The sequence below is a fragment of the Zootoca vivipara genome, chromosome 4 (assembly GCF_963506605.1).
Source record: "Zootoca vivipara chromosome 4, rZooViv1.1, whole genome shotgun sequence".
NCBI lineage: Eukaryota > Metazoa > Chordata > Lepidosauria > Squamata > Lacertidae > Zootoca > Zootoca vivipara.
This window is the reverse complement of record NC_083279.1, coordinates 84,711,359-84,729,712: the sequence shown is the minus strand read 5'-3', so window position 1 is coordinate 84,729,712 and position 18,354 is coordinate 84,711,359. Positions and strand designations below refer to the sequence as shown.

The 18,354-nt window shown below is 43.7% G+C and overlaps 1 protein-coding gene across 1 annotated transcript in view; it reads right to left on the bottom strand.

Annotated features, from left to right (window-relative positions):
* TRPC6 (transient receptor potential cation channel subfamily C member 6) overlaps positions 1–18,354 on the bottom strand; it is a 72,373-nt gene that overhangs the window by 15,255 nt on the left and 38,764 nt on the right. The window contains exons 2-5 of the mRNA XM_035115113.2: positions 12,063–12,837; positions 10,465–10,644; positions 9,120–9,284; positions 22–235 (exon numbers count right to left, since the gene is read on the bottom strand). Coding sequence (XP_034971004.2) covers positions 22–235; positions 9,120–9,284; positions 10,465–10,644; positions 12,063–12,837 — 1,334 coding nt within the window. The remainder of the gene's footprint in view (positions 1–21; positions 236–9,119; positions 9,285–10,464; positions 10,645–12,062; positions 12,838–18,354) is intronic.

The following is an 18,354-nucleotide window of genomic DNA, read 5'->3' as shown; positions in this document are numbered from 1 at the left end:
GCTTTGCAATATGTTTTTTACCTATTACCCATGAGATAATAAGCAACTCCATCCACGAGAAGCACGAAGTTTTCATCCTGAACAGCTGTTTTCCATCCGTTCTGCTTTCATTGGGCTTCAGTTTGGTGCCATCAAACCTGTCTGCCGCATTCATGACCAGCAAACCAAGGAAAATGGTGAAAGAGGCTGCATGTGCCACAAATTTCATAAAGGGTCCGCGCATTATTCTACCCAACTGCAAAAATAAAAAAGAGAGGTTTTAAAGATTACATCATCCCCCCCCCACCCAAATACATTCATCCTGAGAAGGCTGCTATCAAAAAGAAACAACAGCCAGACACAGCAAAGAAACAGGAAAGAATGCTCTGCATAAAATAATCACCCCTTAATGCTATTTCTAATTAGCCTTTTGCAGTTTTCTGTACTTCCATACACCCTGTATGTATGTTGCTCAAATTGCCCAGGTGACTTCAGGATTACAGCAGTGCAGGGGGCAGAGGAGTAGAAATGCCAGGTGATGCTATGGCACAATGGCTGCTGTCACCTTCAAGGTGGGAACCACAGATTGAAGATACACAGCTGGGGAAGGGGCATAACTGAGGTGTAAAGCACACGAGTCCCATGCAAGAGTCCCTAAGTGCAATCTCTGGCATCTTCAGGGATGGCTGGCAAAGACTTCTGGTTTAGATGAGCCAGAATTTTGACTTGGTATAAAAAGCAGTTTCCTATGTTTCAATGGCCACAGCGTGGTCAGGCAGTGGTCCACTTACAGGGCATCTCTCTCCAACTCATCCTATATAATAAAGTGCAAGTGTCTCTGCATGCAGATTCCCTGTGTCCGCGCTACTGCGCATGTGCCCCACGGACACAGGGGGACTGGACGCACACACGCACGCGCTCTCCCCCCCCCTGTCTACCGTTTCCCTGCGGCCGCCAACCGCCGCTCCCGGCTGGACAGCACCTCACTTGCGCTAAAGCGCGAGGAGGAGGAGGCTGCTCTCAACACGCGCAGTGTGACGGGCTGCAGCTGCCAGCTCCACAAACAGGCACACTCCATAAGCAGTGGCGCCACTCCTACATGGGCCCCCGACCGCGCTTCCACGCGACTCGGGCGTGTGGGCGCTGCTTCCCTTCCGCCGGCAGCACACGTGGGAAGGGAGGAGCAGCCTTGGCATTTGGGCTCCTGAGGCAGAGCTTCTGCACTGACAGGGAAGGGAGGGAGCCAATGCTTCGCAAAGAGGAGGAGGCTTTGGGTGGTGTGTGATGCGGGGATCGTGAGCACCAGAATCGGGGCAGCGGGGAAACCCCTAGCCTCCGTATCAGGCCCCAAAGATGCCTCTACAAATGTCCCCGAGGTTGCTAGAGCAACAGGTCTGCTCTAGCACCCATTATTTTAACGGGCTTCAAAATACTAGTGTTAAGGATAATGGTTTAAATTCCTGAAAAGGGAATGTTTACTTATGTTAAATTACTGTGTTCTTTTAACATGGGGGAGTTCCTTTGGCAGTAGCTCTCAAGTGATTGGCTGACTGTGAGTCACATGAGAGCGGCATTCCATTCCGTTGTGACTGTTATTCCAGTAACTGTCGTTTTTAAACCGCTCTCTGTTTTCTCTCTGTGTGTGAGGGAGAATGGCTGCTGAGATAGACTTCTCAGGAATCTGCTGTGGATAGTGTGTGTCTGTGAGATCTGTCTGAAGTAAAACAAACAGAGGAAGATCCCTAAACATTAATAGGGAGAAACCTGTGCTGGAGCTCTCTGTAAGGAACTAAGAGAATACTGTTGAGGTGAAAGTGAAAACCTTTCATAAGAAACTTCAAAAACTTCCATCTACAATTCAAGTGAGAACATGCCTATGTTTGACTAAGAATGTGATTGTAAATATATTCTTCTCAGTTATATGTTTATGAAAGTAAAGTTCTTTTGAATATAAAGACATTGGGCATTGCCTTTACAAAGAAGCTATCAATCACCTAGAAGAGTTATTTAGCTTCCTAGCTGCAAGCTACTCTGTTACTTTGCATATCATCAAAATTTATTTTTTATATATAAACAACAACCCAGGAGAGGGCCAGACTGTGGCACTTGTGTGTGACAGGAGTGCATCGTGGGGAAACTGCTTCCCTTACCCTCTGCCTCAGACAGAGTCTAGACCAACAACAACTCCAGGAGGATCTCAGCCCAAGAAGTGGAGTAGAACCCTGCATAGACCTTCAGCACCAAAAACACCCAGCCCCCCAAAAACGCTGTCTGCCCCTGATGACGCCACACACACCAGACCCCCACCTGGACCCCTGACTATCTTCCTTCGCCTGTAGCCCTCCCAAGAGCAGAGGTGTCATTGCTGGCCTGGCAAAAAGTCCAGAGCTGGCACAGATGCCCTTGGCTGGCAATCAGAGAGGGCTTCACTTCCTGGGCTGTACTCGGGAGGAGCCAGAGAAGGACCTAGCACCCATTGGGATGCAGGAGGTGTCAAGGAAGGGGGAAGAGCTGCCTGAGAAGATCTACACATCCCAGTCTTTTCTGAACCTTTTCTGGGATTACAGCTCCCCGCCAGGCTCCGGGGAACTGAAGGCAGACAGCTTCTTGGGTAATAAGGGTGTCAGGGCATGGCTTAAAAATGACAAATGCAGATCAATGTGAGCAAGTGTGAAGTGATTCACAGAAGAGCAAAAAAGGTCCTAGCTCCAAATATATGCCAATGGAGTCTGAAGTGGCAGAGACTTGGGGTTGTGATGGATAGCTGAGCGAAAATGTCGAGCCGGTGTGCATCAGCCGTGGAAAGGTCAAACTCCACGCTAGGTTCGTAACGAAAGGGATTGAAAACAAAACTGTTGTTGTTGTTTAGTCGTTTAGTCGTGTCCGACTCTTCGTGACCCCATGGACCATAGCACGCCAGGCACTCCTGTCTTGCACTGCCTCCCGCAGTTTGGTCAAACTCATGTTCGTAGCTTCGAGAACACTGTCCAACCATCTTGTCCTCTGTCGTCCCCTTCTCCTAGTGCCCTCAATCTTTCCCAACATCAGGGTCTTTTCCAAGGATTCTTCTCTTCTCATGAGGTGGCCAAAGTATTGGAGCCTCAGCTTCACGATCTGTCCTTCCAGGGAGCACTCAGGGCTGATTTCCTTAAGAATAGATAGGTTTGATCTTCTAGCAGTCCATGGGACTCTCAAGAGTCTCCTCCAGCACCATAATTCAAAAGCATCAATTCTTCGACGATCAGCCTTCTTTATGGTCCAGCTCTCACTTCCATACATCACTACTGGGAAAACCATAGCTTTAACTATACGGACCTTTGTCGGCAAAGTGATGTCTCTGCTTTTTAAGATGCTGTCTAGGTTTGTCATTGCTTTTCTCCCAAGAAGCAGGCGTCTTTTAATTTCGTGACTGCTGTCACCATCTGCAGTGATCAAGGAGCCCAAGAAAGTAAAATCTCTCACTGCCTCCATTTCTTCCCCTTCTATTTGCCAGGAGGTGATGGGACCAGTGGCCGTGATCTTGGTTTTTTTGATGTTGAGCTTCAGACCATATTTTGCGCTCTCCTCTTTCACCCTCATTAAAAGGTTCTTTAATTCCTCCTCGCTTTCTGCCATCAAGGTTGTGTCATCTGCATATCTGAGGTTGTTGATATTTCTTCCGGCAATCTTAATTCCGGCTTGGGATTCATCTAGTCCAGCCTTTCGCATGATGAATTCTGCATATAAGTTAAATAAGCAGGGAGACAATATACAACCTTGTCGTACTCCTTTCCCAATTTTGAACCAATCAGTTGTTCCATATCCAGTTCTAACTGTAGTTTCTTGTCCCACATAGAGATTTCTCAGGAGACAGATGAGGTGATCAGGCACTCCCATTTCTTTAAGAACTTGCCATAGTTTGCTGTGGTCGACACAGTCAAAGGCTTTTGCATAGTCAATGAAGCAGAAGTAGACGTTTTTCTGGAACTCTCTAGCTTTCTCCATAATCCAGCGCATGTTTGCTATTTGGTCTCTGGTTCCTCTGCCCTTTCGAAATCCAGCTTGCACTTCTGGGAGTTCTCGGTCCACATACTGCCTAAGCCTGCCTTGTAGAATTTTAAGCATAACCTTGCTAGCGTGTGAAATGAGCGCAATTGTGCGGTAGTTGGAGCATTCTTTGGCACTGCCCTTCTTTGGAATTGGGATGTAGACTGATCTTCTCCAATCCTCTGGCCATTGCTGAGTTTTCCAAACTTGCTGGCATATTGGGTGTAGCACCTTAACAGCATCATCTTTTAAAATTTTAAATAGTTCAGCTGGAATATCATCACTTCCACTGGCCTTGTTATTAGCAATGCTTTCTAAGGCCCATTTGACTTCACTCTCCAAGATGTCTGGCTCAAGGTCAGCAACCACACTACCTGGGGTGTATGAGACCTCCATATCTTTCTGGTATAATTCCTCTGTGTATTCTTGCCACCTCTTCTTGATGTCTTCTGCTTCTGTTAGGTCCTTACCACTTTTGTCCTTGATTATGGTAATCTTTGTACGAAATGTTCCTTTCATATCTCCAATTTTCTTGAACAGATCTCTGGTTTTCCCCATTCTATTGTTTTCCTCTATTTCTTTGCATTGCTCATTTAAGAAGACCCTCTTGTCTCTCCTTGCTGTTTTTTGGAAATCTGCATTCAGTTTCCTGTATCTTTCCCTATCTCCCTTGCATTTTGCTTGCCTCCTCTCCTCCGCTATTTGTAAGGCCTCGTTGGATAGCCATTTTGCTTTCTTGCATTTCCTTTTCCTTGGGATGGTTTTCGTTGCTGCCTCCTGTATAATGTTACGAGCCTCCATCCATAGTTCTTCAGGCACTCTGTCCACCAAATCTAAATCCTTAAACCTGTTCCTCACTTCCACTGTGTATTCATAAGGGATTTGATTCAGATTGTATCTTACTGGCCCAGTGGTTTTTCCTACTTTCTTCAGTTTAAGCTGGAATTTTGCTATAAGAAGCTGATGATCTGAGTTACAGTCAGCTCCAGGTCTTGTTTTTGCTGACTGTATAGAGCTTCTCCATCTTTGGCTGCAGAGAATATAATCAATCTGATTTCGATGCTGCCCATTTGGTGATATCCATGTGTAGAGTCGTCTCTTGTGTTGTTGGAAGAGAGTGTTTGGACTTTCCTTTCGCTTCCAGGCATATCCGCAACTGAGCGTCCTTTCGGCTTTGGCCCAGCCGCTTCATCAGCTCTGAATCTACTTGTACTTGTCCTCCGCTCTTCCTCAGTAGCATGTTGGACGCCTTCCGACCTGAGGGGCTCATCTTCCAGCGTCATAACTTTTATATGCCTGTTGTCTTTGTCCATTGAGTTTTCTTGGCAGGGATACTGGAGTGGCTTGCCAGTTCCTTCTCCAGGTGGATCACGTTTAGTCAAAACTCTCCACTATGACCTGTCCATCTTGGGTGGCCCTGCATGGCATAGCTCATAGCTTCTCTGAGTTATTCAAGCCCCTTCGCCACGACAAGGCATTGATCCATGAAGGGGGAAAACAAAACTACCCAAACATAAAGCTGTTTTACAAATCTATGGCGCAGCCACACTTGGAATTCTGGAGATCTGGTTGCCTCACCTTAAAAAGGGATATGGTAGAGCTGGGAAAGGCTCATAAAAGGGCAGCAAAATTATTCAATGGGCTACAACAACATCTCTGTAAGTACAGGTTAAAACGTTTGGGGTAAGGGGCTTTTTAATTTGGGGGGGGGAAGCAAGTAAAGAGGAACAAGATAGAGATGTATACAAATTGTGCATGGAAGCAGATAGAGAGATGTTTTTCTTTCTTTTTCATAATACCAGAACCCAGGGTCATTCATAAAGCTGAATTCTAGAAGCTTCAGGACAGACAAATAGTAATATTTCTTAGCACAGTGCATATTTAAACTATGGCATTCACTTCTACAAGATACAGCAATGGCCAGAAACATGGACAGCTTTAGAATGGGAATAGATGATAAATTAACATGTGCTATTAAGGTAAGATGGGGAGTATGCAGGAGAAATGATTTTGAGGAGATATGAAAGGTCTTTGTAGAATTTTTACTGTTAAAACGGAAAGGGGTCAAACCATCGCAAGAGGTGTTGAAATTTTGGGAGGTTGGATAGTTACAATGGAATAGTCTCGGGGGTGGGGTGCACATTTGTATTCTTATTTATTTTTTATTATTACTTTGTCAAAATATAATTATAAAAAAACACCAAAAGCCAGAAATAGAAAAGAAAAAAAACTGTAAGATGTGTATAATAAATTTGGAAAATGCAAAAAGAAAAAGAAAAAAGAATGGGATTAGACAAATTCATGGACAAAAAAGGCTTTATCAATGGCTATTAGTTTATAAACTTTTGCGAAGTTTACAGGGAAAATGTACGATGAAATTTAAGTGGAATTACTAGGGATTAAATATGTGCCTCATTCTATGGGAAATAGTTTTGTGCGTATACTTCACTGTGTATGATGGGTTATGTCCCTGTATGTTGAGGGTGTGTTGGTCGGGTTGAATGTGGCCCTGCCCACTATTCAAATGTGGCTCCTGCCAGCTTTCTACCATGTAACGCAGCCTTCAGCCCGAAAAAAACTTCTCACCCAAGGATTAGAGGGTCAACTCAGTATTCTGAGCGCATCTGTGACTGTCTCCCTCCTCTTGCTAAACCTATTCAATGGAAGCAAATCCCAAGTAAGCGTGCATAGGATTGCAGCTTTAGAAATTGTTTCCCTAGCCACCCAAAAATGTGGACAAGATGGGAAAGATCCAGGATTCTGTGTAAGGCCTATGGAAAACTTGAACCACCCTGTTTGCTCAGTTCTATAGGAGGGTAGCAAATTTTCTTTTAGAAAGCAAATAAATATAACCAGTAGATTGAAATTAGAGACTGTTAGAAATAGTCTAGCATTGGAATTTCCCATAGGTTTTGAAATACTTTCATAGTCAGCACTCCAGAGCCAGATTAATTTGAGAGGCATGCAGGCGCTGGTCAGTTTACACGGGGAAAGGGGTGCATGACATGCTGGAACACAAGACGTCAAAAGCGTCAGGCAGGAGGTTTGCGGAGAAACTTTCCAGGATGTGATGAGTTGGCTGCTCACAGCTCATGGGAAAAGGTTTGGGAAGAGAAGGAAGCAAACAAACATAATATCTCACTGAATGAGGGAAACTGTATTTGCAATAACGATGGTTCATATATAAAGGGGGGTTAAATGGTTTTCATTTTTGAAAACATAGTCAACCACAAATACTCCCAATTTTTTATTTTTCCAGCGACTATTTAACAGGCACCATTACAAAGCGTCTCGAGCTACTTTCTTTCTTTTCTTAAGCATGCTTAAGCTAGGAAGGAGTGAAAGGTCAGTGGAAAATGCCCAAAGATAAATAAAATGTTTATGAAACGTTAAGTATGGCTGAATCTAATATTAATAAAGGTTGGTAAAGCCAAATGCTGGGCACACTAGTCTGCTAAATTCTTTAGGAAATCTTCATTCCACCCTCATCCTCCAGCCAAATAAATAAGTAGCAACACACACTTTAACTCAGAAGCAAGTCTAATTCATTGGGACTAATGCTCCAGTAAGTCTGTTTAGGGCGGCAGCCTAAAAATAGTTTCATTTTTCTTCTGCAAAACAGTCTGTCAGTCCCCTCAGAGGCTAAATGACTATTCCCTCCCCCTAATAAAGCTTGTTGTTTATACCGACAAGCTCCTTTTTAAAGCTTCCAAGGGGATGGTTAAAGACAGCAATGATTAAAACACACTTTGTAAATGATAAACAAAATACATTGGCAGTGTCCTTTCAAATTGATTACCTGCCTACGTTCACAAGTGAGGATGAGGCTGGGAAACAGCGTCACTTGAAGGTGCCAGGAAAGCGGGTCAGAGCGGGCAGAAGACAGATGTGGGATGTAATAAGTAGCAGTAAAAGAAGCCAGAATGGCTGGCAGTGACTCTCCAGAGTTTCAGTTGCCTGGGAACATTCATGCCGCAATGGCCTGGTCCACATGCAATGCTAAGCCAAGCCATTACATAACTGAGCAAGTGCATGGAGTAAAAATCACAGTTGTTTAGCTCCTCCCAGCACTGCTGCTGCCATGCTGCACAGCGCTAAGCCATGATTTGGTTCAGCATTACTTTTGAACCCAGGCTAGTGGCTTGTTTTACTCTAGACAAACCACAAAGTTTGGTTTGGCACTCATGGTTTGTCTTCGGGAGCCTGGGTTTGGACATACAGTAACACTAAGCCAACCCATGACTTAGCTCCAGTCAGCAGCAAAGTAGCCTTGATTTTCGCTCCATGGACACTTGCTCATTTATGCTCAGCCATAGTTTGGCTTAGTGTAACATGTGTACTGGGCCATTGAAAAGCAGCTAGTGTTCAACATGTCACAAATCTCTTTATCTTCTTACTGCCCTGGGCCTGCTCCCCTGGGTCTTCAATTTAAAGGCAATTGCACAGCAATGTAAACGTTTAGCTACTCTGCTCATGTAACTGTACTGCAGCATGGCCCCTTGTTTTGTGTTGATGCTGTCATTGCTGTTGATATTTCATAATGTAATGTTGATGTTGGATGTTGGTATTTCATAATGCAATCAGATTTTTTGTTAGCTTCAAGCTGTCCCATTTTCAGTACCAGTACACTAGTTTAAAAGGCTTAAGGCTTCATCTGATAAAATACACACACACACACACACACACACACACACACACACACACACACAGACACACACACACACACACACACACAGAGAGAGAGAGAGAGAGAGAGAGAGAGAGAGAGAGAGAGAGAGAGAGAGAGATTATATGCATGTGTGTTGCTAACAAACAGCACAGGCACAAACACAAAAGGCATAAGTGATGCCTTTCAGTTCCTCCCCCAGTCCTGCCACCTTCACAAATGAAAAGCAAATTAAGTTGAACATAATGCTTTCGCTGCTTTTTATTGAGAACAAGGCGTGTGATCCTGCCATCACACCATTACAATAAAAAAACTTGCTACTAAAGCATTGCTAAGTGCCTCTCTTGTTTATTGTGCATGCTTCACTTTAGCCCACTTTCAAGTCTGCATGCAAACGAAGAACAGAAACTGTTTTAAAAGGCTGATGCAACCTTGCACCAACTAGTACCTTACTGCATGGAGCAATCCAATAAGCCATCGACAGGAATGGCAGCCCAACAGCAACTGCAAGAACCACTAAAAACTTCACCGCCATCGTCTGTTGTCGTAAACCTGACAGATTCTCATACCAGATAGAGAGGAGCTGCTGCTGGCAGTTTGGATGTGCTACAAACTAAACGACAAAGGAAAGGAGTACAAGAGAACATTACCACCACTCATTTCATAATTAGCCTGCTAACGCAGGTATTAAAACAGAAACGATCCAGGTAATCTTCATGTGATTATCACAAAGGGAAGAGCAGCAGCTTCTGTGTGCTATATGAGGCAGGAAGTTTCCTTGTCAAGACAACACACTTGGTTTTGAGTTTTCTGCAATTTCGTCCTTTAAAATGTTTTTTTTTCCCCTCCAAGTTTGCCCAGAAGATTCTTACTACAAATAAAAACTGCCAGGTTGGGTCAAGCAGATGGTGTAAATTGTGTTCAGACATGGCTTGAAAGATGCCTCTGGGAAATTTTTCAGTCTAGGCACGGTGGTACCGGTAGCATCCATCCCCTTTTTATTGGATCACAGCATTTTGTAGGAGAGGCCTTGTGCCTCTGAAAATGTGAGATGCACTTTAGCTACATTTAAATCAAATCTGCACAGCAGGTACATCGTGGAATCTATACAGCAACTTTCTCCAAAGTTGGGTGTCCCACCCACCCATGTTTTTGATACTCACATGGACCTCTCCACACCTTCAAAGGCTTCCATTTTATTGAAACTGGGCTTTTTGGGGACGAAGGGACTGTAATGCAATCGGGCTATATTATAATTTTGGCTGGTGCAGCCCAGGTTTATGCGGAACATGCCAATTTTGAAAGCACTTCAGTGGCAGTCTGTTAGCATTTAGGACTAGTTCCAATGATTGATATTTGCCTTTAAGCTGTCACAACACTGCTTCGTCAGACTGGAAGTGACTCTCCAAGGTTTCAGAAAGTGATCTTTCCCAGTCCTATCTGGAGATACCAGGGATTGAACCGGGATTTTCTGGATGTAAAACATGTGCGCTTCCACTGAGCTGTAGCCCTGAAACATGCACTGCATGTGGGCTGTATGTCCTGTAGGTTTCTGCTTACGTACTGCAGGATATATAAATGCTAAATTGAATGTCAAAAGCACTTCCAAATTATCCAGAAAGTTCATGAAGGTTTATCTTCATGTGATGATTCATTGGGACAAGGACAAATGTTCATGGAACTCTGTGTGTTATTTGATGCTCGATATCACCAGTACTTGGATAGGAAGATAAATAGGAAGGAAATTCATGGAAACATCTCCAACCCAATCAGCTGCTTGTGCCAGAGCTTACCTTTTTGACTTCATACTTTATGGCAAGTTTTAGGCGGCTAAGGCTAGGGCGTCCATGCTCCCCGTGGTGCAGCTCAACATCTCCATTTAGAATAGCTTCTACTTCTTCAGTGTTTCTGCATAAATCAAGAAGTCCAACCACAAAGTCTTTGCACTGCATAGACAATTTTTTGTAATCATTCTGTGAAGGAAAAGAAGCCACAGAAATCGGCCATTTTTACAATAAGCAACAAGCATAACATTAACTAGTGACCCATCTAGCTTTATTCAAAGGTAGACAGCACAAGTCCTGTCTGCTCCAAGTCCATTTTAGGAGGAGGAACGGGAGGTGGGGCTTGCATTTTCCCATCAGCAGTCACGCAAGTCACCAGGCCGCAGTCTCCCCCACTATGGTGATATGCATGGTTTAAATTAAAGTAATCATTTATAAATTTGCACCTGTACACACAAATTAGCATGAGCATGTTTTGTGCAAACTGGCACCCTCTTTTGTCCTCATCTTTGGCAATGTGTAAGCTGGGACGTGGGTGGAATTGGGACGTGGGTGGCACTGTGGTCTAAACCACTGAGCCTTAGGCTTGCCAATCAAAAGGTTGGTGGTTCAAATCCCTGCAACAGGGCGAGCTCCCGTTACTCGGTCCCAGCTCCTGCCAACCTAGCAGTTTGAAAGCATGCCAAAAAGTGCAAGTAGATTAATAGGTACCGCTCCGGTAAACAGCGTTTCCGTGCGCTGCTCTGGTGTCAGTGTTCCATTGTGCCAGAAGCAGCTTAGTCATGCTGGCCACATGACCCAGAAAAACTGTCTGCAGAGCGGACAAATGCTGGCCCCCTTGGCCTGTAAAGCAAGATGAGCGAAGCAACCGCAGAGTCGTTCGCGACTGGACCTAACTGTCATGGGTCCCTTTACCTTTACCTTTAAGCAATTTAAAGGTGGTTCATTAGATTCCCCCAAAACTGGCATGACAATATATATATATATATTTCTACTGTAGGCTGAGTAATCAATAACATCCTTAGCTGGCTTCTTACCCTGTGGCCAAACAATGACAGCTCCACATTTTCATAACTAAATTGACCCCCCCCCCAAAATGCTCTGGGGTAGTATACCTCTGAATTCCAGACACTGGGGAGACAAAACTTCAATCCCTATTTGTAGACTTCCTAGAGACATTTGGAGGATAAGGCTATCAGCAGAAAGAGCGAAGCAGTCCTTCTCTACCACAAAGTCGCATGGCTAGAGTGGCCCGTGTGTCATTGGAAGGAGGAAAAAAAGAAGCTCTAGCCACCCCCATTTTGTAGTAGACCAGCTCTGGCAGGTGGCACCAGAACGCCTCGGGGGGGGGAGCAGCGGCAGAGATGGCAGCCGCCGCATACCCCCTCAAAAATTTCCTGGCAGGAGGGAAGAGTGTGTTTGGGTCCTATTTGCAGGTTCCCCACAGTGGTTGGCCAGATGGGCCATTGCTCAGATCCATCAGGATCCTCTTCTGTTTTTATGACGTTAACCAATGGAAACAGGAGGCTAAAGTAGATGATCCAGCAGTGGCCTCCTGTTAAAAAACTAACCCCTAACCCCAGGAGAGAAAAAACAAAACAACTTACTTTGAATTCTTTTTCAATGTTAGCAAGCACAGCCAGCTCATTGCTTAGTTCTAAGGCAATCATTACGGGGTCCTCGCTAGACAAGGAAAGGTAAGCAGGGCTGGCCAGACCTTTGTAGGCATTGATCCTGGACCTGGAATGGCTGAAGGAATCGTGCTTTTGCTTCTCGTTGCATTCGCTGCATTTGCAGAAGTAGTCATGAGGCCTCTCGATGCGAGCGCCTTTCCTCAGCAAGGTGTGCACGATTTCGTACTCGTGGCAGTGAGCAGCTAGGATGATGGGGGTCACATCGTGGGAGAAGCGGGTGCCGTCCTCGTCGTAGGCATAAAAGTCATCGTGCTGCACCTCCGATTGGCTGGGGCTTGTGGCCAGCCTCTTGCCTTCGGCGAACGCAGGGTGACCCAAGATGGCTTCTACTATCCGGACGTAACCTTTGCTAATGGCCAAGAGCAGGGCGTCCCCAACCCGTGACAGGTTCTCCTTATTAAGCAAGAGCTCTGTGATTTCCAGGTGCTCATTTGCGACGGCGAGCTGCAGAGCATTCTGCCCCATGTAGTCCACGCAGTTCACGTTGAGTGAGGTACATTCCTCCAGCATCTTGCGGACCACAGGAATGTTGCCATATTCTGCCGCTTCCAAAAAACGCTCCTCTTCAATAGAAAGGCTGGTTGAGTGGTCATTAAACATATATGCCGGTCCGCGATTTGCAAGCCTCCTGCCTTTCTCTCGGACAACAGTCTGCTGTCGGAGGGCATGTCTGTTCTCAGCACCTCTACTGTAGGGAAAGAGAGAAATAATGAAGTCTTCAGCTTTGGTTTGCTTTCTTTTCAATACACTTCTTAGACCTGTGTAAGGGAAGATTCTTTGAGCCAAGGCTAAGGAATCTTTATCTCCATTCGCATCCATGGGCTGAATTTGATAAACAGATGAGGCCAACCCAAGTGATGCCAAGTGACCTATTTTTGCCTGTGCAGGTTGAAATCAGCAAAGCACTTGCAAAGCCCTTTGCACAATGCTTCCCAAGAACCACTTATCAGCTGTCAATGCTTCAGAATCTGTGTGCAAGGGGCTCTACAGGCACTACTAATAAGCTGGTCAGTGGTTTCTGCAAAGACCCTTTCATCCAAGCCCCAGCTTTACCTGGCATCAGGTGTGAGGTAGGTGGGTGCAGATTGGACAAAATGCATACTCTTCAAGTGTCCCGATTTTCCCAGGACAATCCTGGAATTACAGAAGCCATCCTGGCTTCTGATTTAATACCAGAATGTCCCGTTTCCCCCCTCCAGAACCACTAACACTGTGCTCGGGGAGGAATATGAGCCAACACTTGCAGCTGGCGCTTGGAGTGGTGCTGTGCTCTCATGTGATTCAGTTGGCTCCAACAAGAGCATGGCTCCAAAAGACACGTGCCCTGGTTTTCATCAGAGGAATGTTGGAGGTTATGAAAATGGCTTCACAAGCCAAATGGGCAGGCTTCCCCACCCCTGCTTTGAGCCTTACATATTACTAAACAACACCTCCAGTTATAGACCGACAGAACCAAATTCACTTAGCATTAAAAACAAACTGTGGAAAGAACGGGTGAAAGCAGCACCCAATATGGCTAACAACTACAATAAAAAATAGCAAAAGGGGTACAATGGACAACTAAGTGGCCTGGCACATTCATAGGAACTCATAGGAAGCTGCCTTATCATACCATTGGGGGTCTATCTGGCTCAGTAATGGCAGTGTAGTGATAGGGTTCCAGACAGAACCTCCCAGTCCTACCTGGAGATGCCAGGGATTGAAACTGGGACTTTCTGCATGCAAAGCAGATGCTCTACCTCTAAGCTATGGGCCCTTCTCCTTCCCTGCTTCCCCCATGTGCAACAAGGCACCACCCCCACGCTAACCTTCCCAACTTAAGTGCCAACATTACAGAGCTGTCCTGGTTGCAGGGGATAGGTCCCAGCAGCCAGCAGATTGATCATTACATATCACCTATATTGTTTATTTGGGTTGCTCATCGCTGTGTTTGGGTGCAATGCACAAGATATAACTGTGCAACAAGTGGTTCCCTGCATACTGCTGCATTACAACAGCCCCAACGTGGTTGCTCCTGCAGTTAACCTCATGAAGAAGCTTCGACATCTCACTACTGCAGTGTGGACTAATCATATGCATTTTGGGAACTATAATTTAAACAACCTGCTCTCCAAATTATAGAAGAAATAGGTACACCCTGCTTTGTGAGTAGACACGGGCCAACACACCTCAATGATTTCATAGCTCAAAGAAAACAGGAAATTTGTAGGAAAATCTGCTGTCTTCTCACTCTCTGTTTGTTCTCTGTTTATTCTCAAAGAACCTCTCTCAGCACCAGCAGCACTTTCACTTCCAGATTCTCAGAAACATTTAAGGAAGGAAATTCCAATGTGGAAGAGCACAGCCGATGGCGTATGAAAAGTTACTTGCACCACGATAAGCTGTATGTCAGAAACGTTTCCACTGGCCTTACCTTTATCCCAGCAGCATAAGATGATCTTAACAGTAGGTAATCTCAACTCACACCTGGTCTTTAGTCCTCATCCCCAATCTGAATTAAGACCAAATCCTGATAGCTTCACTTGCTCCCCTTCTCTCTCATTTGCATAAATCATCACAAATTACAAGCAAATCAAATGTATCCCATCTGGCAAAATTCATAGCAACTTGATCATCTGAAACAATAACTGAAATTGGCTTTTGTTCTTTTTAAAGAGAATTTTGTTGGGTTTGTTTGTTTGTTTTGTAGAAGTACATTAGAAGATTTCACTGGATGCCACAAAACAAACGTGCATATAAAACAAGAACAACAAAAATATGTATGAGTTACAGGTAGGTAGCCATGTTGGTCTGACGTAGTCGAAATAAATAATAAAAAAAATTCCTTCCAGTTGCACCTTAGAGACCAACTAAGTTTGTCATAGGTATGAGCATGCACACGAAAGCTCATACCTATGACAAACTTAGTTGGTCTCTAAGGTGCTACTGGAAGGAATTTTTTTATTAAAAAAAATGTATGAAAAGAGCAACATGTCCGCTGAATGAAATAACTTGTCAATAAACATAAAAAGAGTTATATTGTTGTTATCCTCATTATTGGAGTGCTGTTTGGGATGCTGGTGATCCAGTGGAACCATAGGATTTACTGATATAACTGGAATCCATGCAACATCTAAATTATCCTGTTTCGCTTTACCCTCAATGACTCGCCTGTGTTGGGTCAAATGTTGAGATAATGCTAAGATTTGTTTATGTGAAGCTTTTTTCATCCTTCTCCCCAGCCAAAAAAAGCTCCCCAGAGTAGCTTATGTAAGGCTAATAAAAGCAAGACAGTTCATGAAATGGGAAAGAAACAGAACCACAGCTAGAGGTTGTGTCTAGCCTACAACAATATCCAAGCCAGGTCACCTACGAGAGGCTGCTGAGACTTTTGTCTATGCTAGAACCACCCCCTACGCTAGAACTCACAGGAAACTGTTCCAAAACTTAGTTCCATGCCCAGCTGATAATACCTATTAAGCACTTGATATTATAATTCTGTTTTTATTTTTTAGGCTTAGGACTTTACTAGTTGCAGAGGCATCAACCAGTTTTCAAACTGAGCAAGACCTGTCCGCATCAGATGAAAACACACAGTTAAAAGTGTTTACCAACAAGGGGCAGGGAGCAGATTCCAGAGCTGCTCCTTACAAAACCCACTAGCAGAGAATTCAATCCAAGACCATTGGCTGTTCTGCTAGATAAGTGTTTAATGGTTATTGCATTTGTATTTATTTATAAACCAATAAAAATGTTTTTAAAAAATAACAGTTCTTGGATTCATTGGTTCATTTATTCATGTTTGGTGGGAACGCCCTTACGTTAAAAACTTTTGGAGAATCGTGTATTCTCCATTATAATCTGCAGTTACAGGTCAAGCCCTTTCTCCAAATTCTGCCTTAGCCCTGCTATCTTTGGATATAGACTTGGACTTCAAAGCAGCACAGTTTATAAAATGGGAACTAAAATTAGATGCATGAAATCATAAAACTTCCTCCTTCCCAATAACCCAGCAGAAAAGAGGAAGCAAAGAAGAAGAAGAAGAAGAAGAAGAAGAAGAAGAAGAAGAAGAAGAAGAAGAAGAAGAAGAAGAAGAAGAAGTCAATTCTGTGGATCAGCTGAGTAAGTTTGAAAGGGCTTGCTTTTGATGCTCTCAATATACACCACAGTAGGAAACCCAAATCCAAAATGGGCCTGACAGGCTAAGAAGCAGGACCAGATTCTGACTGAGCGCGGGGCATGTAGCAATGGGCCCTTTGCTGGGTCCTAGCAGTATTCTGCGATATCTTCCATTGATTTGGGGGTCCCCATGACAGGCATCAGTGGTTGGCCCCCTGGGTCTCCACCAACTCCCCAAGGGTGCCCTTATTCTGCCCCCAGGACTGGGAAGGACACATGTGCTTATCTTAACATCTGTTTGCATGAGAGGCCTCTTTTCACATGGTGAGAACCATCGATTTCTATCATGACTCAGCACACTCAGGTCACTAACGGTGCTACTTCACCTACTATCACTCCCTGGATCTTTCTAATACCACAATGTATGCAGCGTAAAGTATACTTGCAAGACAGCCTTTCAAAACACTTTCCTGCCAAAGCACTCTGCAGAAAATCCTCTGTAGAAGGAAAACCATTAAACCAAACAATGCCGCTTGCTTTTAAAGAAAAACCCCGAAAGACCTTCAGAGAGATTGCAAAGGCTTTTCAACAATAAAGAAACCAACACCCACCACCACCACCAAACACACACATGCACACCCTGGATAAAATCTGATAGAATTCACTATCTGTTTTCCAAATCTCCTAAGCAAATAAGAGACAAACCTGGGGTGTATAGATTGGCGATGACTGAAGAATAAAAGGACCTCAACCAAATGATAGGGGGCAGTGCATTTGATTTATTTTCATTCTTGAACAGGAATGCCAATTCAGCACCCGGGGATTTCAACACAGAAACACGAAAAGGCAATGCCAAAAAAGCAGTAAAACAATGAAAACTAAGGCCACTGAACCAGTAGAAAAAGCAGCAGCAGCTAAGAACAGTCAAATAATATTAAAATAACCCCACTTTGGAGTCTGCAATGCTCCACTACACTGCAGTTGTGCAGAGTTTTTTTCTCTTACTGGCACAGTCCACTGACCCCATGCTCATGTTTATTTACAAACCATAAATATGGTTCCTTCTAATTTCTAACAAATTTTGACAGAGTATTTTTCACAAAGTTCCACATCCTCAGGAACATAAATATTTTAAAAGCGGATATTTTAAAAGCGGAAATAAATTTTACTGATAAAGAGTCATTTGATCATTTCAGTTAGATTCCCTGTCAAATAAATATGTTACAAGTCCAAATCTATTCCCATGTTTCAGACATCTCGGTCTTGCTGTATCAAGGGTTTAATTAGGGTTGTCAAGCAATTACAAAATTGGGAAAGATTAATCACCCGCCTGTTAATGGTTTAGATTTAAATAAATCTGCATACTGTCAAATCCTCAATATAGATGCCTACAGGAAGTGTGAGGCAACATATAGCTTTAATAAATAATAGCTGTCATTAATAATAAAGATCGTTTCAATATTCTATTTTTCACTCTATGTTATAGCAACACACCACAATCAAAGCAGCATACTGGGTCACAGCAGCCACTATGGAAAAATAATCTTAATGCTTCAGACTGAAGTATATTATTATTATTATGTTTATTAATAATAATTAGATTTATATACTGCCTTTCCTCACAAGATCTCAGGGCTACTTGTGTTTATACTTTTAGTCTCATAACTAAAGATACAAAGTAAAAATACAAGAACGGTATGTAGTTGAAACAAGGACAACAAAATATTATTATTGATTTGATTCATAAGTATACACTGTGGATGTGATCTTAATATGCAAAATAAAAGTTTTTCCAAGTTTGTTTTGATGCCATGTGGAAGACTGCATACAAGATTTAACATCTGTGCATGTATTTGTCTTGGAGGACAACACTTACTGCTTGGCAATTGTTTTAAAAATATTAAATAAATAGAAAAGCTTGGAAAGGGGAGAGTCATTTCATCATTTTCCTGCTGTGTTCTGTAACGATCCTCAAATTTAATCACTTCTGGCTGGTGCTGGAAGCAGAAATTTGAAGACATCCATCGTGTTCAGGTCTGATGCCAAAGCCCACTGGGCTTCAAGGTGGTCAGGCAGGTCAGAAGTTACAGGACCACAGACAGCTCCA